This window comes from Cibotium barometz, chromosome 16 (assembly GCF_041138505.1).
Source record: "Cibotium barometz isolate CiBa-2024 chromosome 16, ASM4113850v1, whole genome shotgun sequence".
In the NCBI taxonomy this organism is placed as follows: Eukaryota; Viridiplantae; Streptophyta; class Polypodiopsida; order Cyatheales; family Cibotiaceae; genus Cibotium; species Cibotium barometz.
In genome coordinates, this window is record NC_141061.1 from 15,908,378 (window position 1) to 15,916,505 (window position 8,128).

General features: G+C 38.5%; 1 protein-coding gene across 1 annotated transcript; it reads right to left on the bottom strand.

The window, feature by feature from the left end:
- Positions 1–1,667: 1,667 nt before the first annotated feature.
- Positions 1,668–3,868, bottom strand: LOC147630420 (zinc finger CCCH domain-containing protein 52-like). The gene is made up of 3 exons (XM_086809992.1): positions 3,564–3,868; positions 3,414–3,477; positions 1,668–2,902 (listed from the first exon to the last, which is right to left on the bottom strand). The coding sequence occupies exons 1-3, from the start codon at positions 3,745–3,747 to the stop codon at positions 2,098–2,100; spliced, it is 1,053 nt and encodes a 350-aa protein (XP_086666118.1). The 5' UTR covers positions 3,748–3,868; the 3' UTR covers positions 1,668–2,097.
- Positions 3,869–8,128: the final 4,260 nt, after the last annotated feature.

Sequence of the window (8,128 nt, forward strand, 5' to 3'; positions counted from 1 at the left end):
CCACCAATGTTGGATTCAATCACTACTAATGGTGCTTCAATTCAAGAGAGAACATAAAGGAAGAGTGAAAACACTAATGTATCACTAATGAAGCTCAAAAACACCACTAATGTTGGATTCAATCACTACTAATGGCGCTTCAATTCAAGAGAGAACATAAAGGAAGAGTGAAAAAGTGAAAATGATATAAGAGAATTTAAAGGGGGAAAAGAAAACTTAGGCCTTTTATAATCTTGGTCGAGGTCATGTGGCATAACTTTTAGGGTTGGCAAAATAAAGGGCCCAAAATTAGGCGTGGTTTTAGGGTTAGCAAAATAAGCAACTTCAATATAACTTAATCAAATTACTTGAATAGCTTTGATTACATCCATATATCTCGATCAAGATACATGAACGGTTGAAATCTCTTCCACATACATCTTGATTGAGATACATAGATCGCATCACTGTATCTTGATTGAGATCACATTTCCATATCTTGTTCGAAACACATAGGTGATCCAGATTGAAATGGTGTATTGTAATTAAGTACCTTGATCAAGATATTTTAACCACTAGGAACGCATGTTGATATCCCAATCGAGATACATGGTCAAGGTCATGAGGAACATGGTTGCATTACATGGCATCACAATACATGATCAATTTGCATCTGAGTAGATAGTTATATGTATGTCAACTGAGATCCCTTGTGGCATTGACTTGGATCCCAATCAACTAGGTATCTCGATTGAGATATCTAAGTGGTAGTGATGTATTTTAGTGACATGAACCTTGATTGAGATACGTGAGCCCTCTTGAGGCTACTGATGTGGTGATGCTTGGGAACTCAATTAAGGTATTAGGCTATTGGTTCAGGGGGGACACGTGTTATATTCTCGATTGAGATATACCGTGCGTGTCTTTGCCCTGTTCCATCGATGTCCTATTTCCCTTGAGAGTGATCGATGTCCTATTTCCCTTGAGAGTGAACGAGAGTGATCACCTTTACCATGCATCTACCCAGTATCAAACTATAAAGGGAAATAATAATATAAATGTGTGAGAGGAGAGAAAATTAGAAGATAGTGATTGGTAATGTTTAGATTATTCTCTCCCACTTTGTAACTCATCATTGGTAATTTTTTATAATGTAATCTCTTTGTCATAGTGTTATCTATTTATGTTTAGTTATTTTTTTAATTGTGGTTGATGGCATGTCATGATTGATTGCATGGCACTTATATCGACGCTTATACTGATGCTATAGTTTTTTTTAAAGGTATTTTTCTTTTCTAACCATGAATCACAATCACAATTAGATATCAGCATGTCCCTCAACGATTTTAGAGGGTTCATATTGTAGGGCAATATGTTCTTCCATGGAGATAAGGCAATGCTAAAGAGTAGAATGTAAGGTGGGTTAAGGGACTCCACATTTACATTTGGTCCATTTATCTACCAAAATCTTCCATAAGTCATGTTCTCTTTTATATGTTTGATTGTTGGCTTACCCATAACGACGTGAATTTCCTTTAAAAACATTATACATAGCTTTGTACAATAACTTTCAAATAAACCTGTGTTAGTCTCATTCATAGAAACAAATGTTCCTAGGTACAAACAAAAACAAGAACACAATTATAAAAAATGGTGCATTTGGTTTGATGATGATATAATTTAAAATGGATGCTGTTAAGGTATGTTGCTGCTTTTATCAAGGCAAAGTAATCACCAAAAAAGGTTTTGAATTTTGCATGCTGTTTTTCTTTTTGTGCGGATAATGCTTGTGCTTAAGCCACCTGGTTCAAGGTCGGGCACCATCTCAAGAGGGGTTCATGAGTGCAGTACGTTGTGGTCATGCAGTACTGGTGCGCTCTAATGGGGGCTCACCTGCATGGTGAGGGTGAACTAGAAGGGATTTAAGACGGTGGGCGTTTAACAAAATTGATGATAAGTGTATGCCGCCATTGTTCCTTGATTGAGAGCCTCACATGTGGTTTGCCAGTATTGATTATTTCTGTATTGAATTGTGTAGCTCATTGTTCTTTGATTGTGCGCCTCACACAATATTATGGCCAACTGCAAGACCAATACCTCATGTGTACATGAATCGGATCATGCCGCTGCCACAGATGGCTCATGCATTTCTGCAGCAACAGCTGCATGCACAAAATGGCATCGGTTCCCAAACCTGCACTTTCCTCGAGAGAAATTTTCACACACCTTGGACTCATAAGAACCATTAAGGTGCAATGGTTTCCTAACTGCATGCAATAGCACTTCTTTCACCATAAGACCAGCTTGTTTGATTTGTTCAAAAGACCCCTCCATCTCTACAACTCTAAGGTTTAGATCGCTTTCATGCTCCCTGATGAAAAGCTTTGCCCCAGTTAGCCTTCTGATTTGCTTTGTATGCATGCCTCTTCTCCCAATGATGGGTCCTGCTAGATTAGCATCAATGCTGACCATTGCTTTTGTGGATGTGCCAAAAGAAGCTGCTGCAGTCTTGCTGGATGGCTTTCGTTGCCGCGTTGATGCCGGACTGCCAGGGTTGTGCCCGGGGGCGTTTTCCTGACTTCCCACAACATCAGAGTCGATAACATTTGCAGGTTGGGTGCCAGGCTGTGCAGAAACACACAAGTCTCTACTGCCACCACCTTCTGGCCTACTCATCTCTTCTTCCCCATGTGCAAAATGGCATTTCTCCCCATATCTGCAGCCATTGGGTGTACCAACCCGATTGCAAAGTCGGTTTTTATACTCTCCTATGTTCACTCCTGTCTCTGACATGGTTACAACCACCCTGGCTGTGTTTAAGCTTTCCAAAAGCTTCTCCACTCCTAGCCTAGCTAGTAAAGGAACAGGTCTGGGAACATAATGAGAGAAATAGCACCCTTCACCATAAGGGCAGCCTGATGTGCTGCAGAACAAATCAATACCAAAAACTTCAAAATCTGAACAGGATTGTTACAAAGAGCCACAGCAATGCATGGATTTGGGAAATACTCAAACACCTATGGCATTTATGGTACTGAAGTATCACGTTGGATCATGTGTAGAGTTCACATGTCATGTACATGGTTATGATTACATTACATGTTGCACAGTAACATGCTTATGATCACATAACATGTTGCAAAGTACCACGCTCATGATCACATAACTAGTACAGTATTCGTATGTCAAACAGTAACCTGCCTGATTCAGAAATCAGACTGAAGGCTGGTTACACACACTGCCCTTGCTTGTGGGGAGGGCCTAGCTTGGCCATGGCTATGGGTTCGACCTGGAATCTGGGAGGTATGTGTAACTGTTCTCAAGGTATTCGCATGCCATTCTAGCGCGTGACATGTATTAACATGGCATAATGCAGGCATCACAACACTTGAGGATGTTGAGATAAATCTAGAGGAATGGGTTGAAAAACAGACCTGAAGAACTTGGTGCAGGACTTGGGTAGACTAGCATTGCCGGAAGAAGAATGCTCATTATTTCCTGAGACAAAACGGCAAAATGCTGCAAGATGTGAGGAGGATTGAAGGTGGATATAATGGAGTTTGGAATATGAATTGGTAGTTCACCTGCGACTTGTACAGGGTGGCCGAAACGGCAGGCGTTTCCGAATGGGCAGCCTTGCGGGGTGGAGAAGCGTCTGCACTTGACTTGTGGTGGTGGTGGGGCGTCCGCTACTTCTGTGGTGGGTTGGTGCTGCTCTTGGTCTTGCTCTAGCTTGAGCCTCTTGGGACTGCGAAGAGGAGACTCCATTTTTCCTTACCAGGTTCGCGAGCTCTCCCTGCCTCCTCCTGCTTCTCCTTCTCCTGATTCTCCTTGCACGCGTGTAGGCGAACAGAAACAAAGCCTTCGTGTGTTTTTTCACGATGCTGCTCAGAGGCCTGCTCAGAGGCCAACCCTCCGCCACCCTTCAATAATAAAGCGCACCCACCATCGTGCCGCTTGTCGATGAGGGGTTGCATCCCTACAAGAGTAACCTTTCCCTCGGAGAAGTAATCAAAATACATTATTACATTATATCCTAGAAGATGAGTGACGTGATGCATAGATGCGATGCTGCGGGCTAAGGGTGCCAAAGGTAGGCCTATGTGTAAATCTCTTAAGGCTCTTGTCATTTGTAGATAGCATTACAAACTCCCTCGTCTCTACACCCACCAAATGATATTAGAAGTTGTGAACTATATTCAAATTATGAAAACCGATTAATTGAAGAGAATTAATAGCCTGTGACATCAATATGAAAGTGCTGAATAGCATATATAATTATGTATGTACCTCATCTTAAAGACCATACAATTGATTGTGTGAGTGCCCTTCTTTGGGCTTGAATTCACCCTTTAACGAGCGCATTACATTAGCGGTTGGTGTATGAAAAGAGGCTATTTAATTCTTGAAATTCTATTCCTCATGTTTTGACAACCTCCATGGCACTTTTTTGCAAAATCACCTTGTCATTAACTACCTTTGGTTGCCTTCCATCAAGCATCTAATATTCTTCAGGTCATGGCACTTTTGGTAAAACCACCTTGTCATTGACTACCTTTGGCCATGTGCATTCCATGCATCCAATATTTGTTTCGAAAAACCACCTTATCATTGACTACCTTTGGCCATGTGCATTCCATGCATCCAATATTTGTTTGGAAAAACCACCTTATCATTGACTACCTTTGTCGCCATGTGATTTCCCTTCATCCTTAATCTCTAATTGCCTTGGTGTCATTTTTACCAAGATGGTTCCAAATCATTAATACCAAATTCTTAAAAAATGTGTATTAGTTCCGAAAGATGATTTTTTTAAAAAATTTACCCAATATGGTAGAAGATAGAATCTAGAGGGAGTCATGTTTCATCTCTTGTCCCAATCTCCATCTCTTGCACAGTCCCTTCATTGTCTTGAAAGGAGTTACTTCCCACATCCTTTCTGATCGACAACTCTCATTACAATTGGGGAGACCTTTGATGAAGCATGATTAGGATGGTTGGGAGAATGATTCCCATTATACATTTCTTACATGCATGCACTTGTTTGGATACAAGTAATGGTCCACAAATTGGACATGCATTATATCATCTTGTAGTGAGACCTACCAAAATGACATTTAAGAAAATATATAGTTAATAGAAATTTAAGGAAACATACAGTTAATGTGCATTAGAGTTATTTAATGGAGTTATATAAACTAACCAAGGAGTTATCTTGAGGTCTCATGATGGCTGCTTGCATTGGCTCAAAAGATCCCAATTTTCTAATGTGATCTAATGTGACTTAATGTTCACGTATATAGAAACATTCTTAGATCTTGCACATAAACATGGGATTCTTGTTTACAACCATTCTCAACTACTAATGTGATCACTTTTCAAGATAGAAAAGGATATCTACATTGCAAAACAAAAAGGTGAATTATGAAGTATATATAGAAAGTATACATGCATTTTGAATAGCATGCATTTGTTCTTTGGAATTTTCCCGGGTGATGGTATAAGCATTGTAAGCACTGATCAAAAGTTGTCAAATCACTATGAAGTAATAATTTGGGGATTTTAAAAGGTTTGTAACCCTTACCCCACAATCATCAAAATGTTTTCATAACCCTTGACCTAGATGCTCTATAGGCGTTGGACTTGTGTGAAATTTTAATAAGCTAGGCTTGTTTATTAACTTTTTGATTTGCGGCACTCTTAATGGGGTAAGATGCTAAGGGGTGTTTGGGATTTGTGTTGACTTAGAGTTGTAAGTTTGTCAATATAGGATCTTGGCAATGTCATCAAGAATTTTTAACTGCTATAATTAACACTTGGAGATAAGGTTATGACTTGAAAAATTGTGTGCAATCTAGAGAAAAAAAACTTGGACTCTTTTTCACTATGATTAGTTTTGTTGATAAAAAGGTCTTTAAGCAAAGGGTTAATTAACACTTGGAGATAAGGTTATGACTTGAAAAATTGTGTGCAATCTAGAGAAAAAAAACTTGGACTCTTTTTCACTATGATTAGTTTTGTTGATAAAAAGGTCTTTAAGCAAAGGGTTAATAAACAAGATTTAACTTCAAAATATTCATGACTAGTATGGTTAATCCCTATGGAGGGATGCATGGCTATGCCCATACCCTTTCTATTTTCTTTTTTTACTTGGAAATTATTAAATTACTACCAGAGACATCCACAACATTGATGTCGGCCACCTTACACACAAATGTACAGTGTGAAACAATGGAATGGTTTTCTCTTGAAATCAAGCTCTCTAATGATTCATAATGTTTAAATAGATTAATGCTAATTTTTATGCTTAATTATAGTATTTTTGTTAATAAATCTCTCTTTTGGAAAGATTAACCATCTTTATGGTTAGGTCCTTGGTAGAAGGATGATTCTTAATGATAATTTCATTATCTTAATCTAAACTCTAGGCTTGACAAGCTAGAGAAAAAGATTAGATATTTTTATGATTTTTTAATCTAGTAAAAATGAAGGTTAATTCTTTTTAGCTTGATTATGAGTAAGCAAAATCATATTAACTCATTCTAAATTGAAAGAGGGTTATGCTAACATTTTTAGAGATGAGGATTGGTTATTTAAGAGTAATCAAGAGATTTATTCATAATTTTGCTTATAATTATGTTATGTATGCATAATTTAATTTTAGTCTAAAAGAAGATTTCCTATCATATTTCCATTACAAGTATTCATTTTAAAATAAAAAATTGAACATTCTCACTAATTGCAGCGAAGCTATGGGCAAAAGTTTCTAGAAAAACATAAATCTTATTTATATATATAAAATTAATAAAGCAAAAAGAGGAATTCCCATCATACTCTAGGCATAGATATTTTTATGCTAAAAGAGGAGTTTTGAGCATTATTCAATAGTTAGAAAAATAAAGAAGGTTATGCACAAATTTTATAGAAGCATTTAATGGATGTGAATGAATATAGGAATGATGCGAATGAATGAGAATGGATGTGAGTGGATGTAAGAATGATGTGACTGGATGTAGGAATGATGTGAATGGATCTAGGAATGATGTGAAGGGATGTGAATGGATATAGGAATGATGAGAATGGATGTGAATGGATGTAGGAATGATGAGAATGGATGTGAATGGATGTAGGAATAGATGTGAATGGATGTAGGAATAGATGTGAATGGATGTGGGAATGATTCAATTGGATGTGAGTTGATAGGAATTTTCCCTGCCACACCCAAGACAAAATATAAACAAATTTGCATAATGAATCCTATCAATACAGTGGTTGGGCAGTTGGCTAACCCATGGGACTCGATGGGGTTAGGTTGGACTGATGGATCCCTATAATTAATATTCAATTCTATTAAAATTACGATAATTGAAGTAAATCACGGATAATCCTTGTTCTATGGAAAAGAATCAACGGCTATGCCTCTTTGACGAGGAAAAAAGTGTTGATCTCTATGATCCAAGTGCAAGTTCCTCCCTTGATCCAACCATGTGATCCGCAGGTTCGGTAAGAATGAAAAAGGGAAGTTAAGGCCTTTGACTACGTTAGAATAATTCTCCTGGAGGAATCACCTATGCTTTCTGGGTGAGGGAAGTTTTTTTCGGGTTTAGTTTTCGAAGAACCGAGGGATTAGTCTCTTGTCCGGACATTCATGGGCGAGGCCCGAGTGGGAAACCTTGCCGAGCATGTGAGGTTGCTACTTCCGCTACTAGCTTTCCAGATTTTTGTGTGCGGAGGGGGCAGGGGTCTCACAGACGACATAACATTAGAAGAAGTGCAGGAAGTAGAGACACTAATCAAGGTTCCTAGAGACAAAGAAGAAGAGACTTTAGAATTGGCACAACAATGATTTAATAGCCCGAACAACTCAGTACCCAAAGCTAGTTCCAAGCCAGAACCACACAAGTAGTGATCATCAATCTAGACACACATAATAACATTGCATCTTCCTTGAGGTAAAGAACTAGGTGAGCATGTTTTGGACCAATGTCTTCTTATAGAAGATTGGGAGTATGATGCAGTAAGAACCCTTGTGGATTTAGGAATAGCTCAAATCCACGGTGTTGAAACTGGGAAGATATTGTTCAATCTCAGTCTCTAGGGACACAATGGAGGAGGAAGTCTTACAGGGCATCTAGGATTGTATACATAG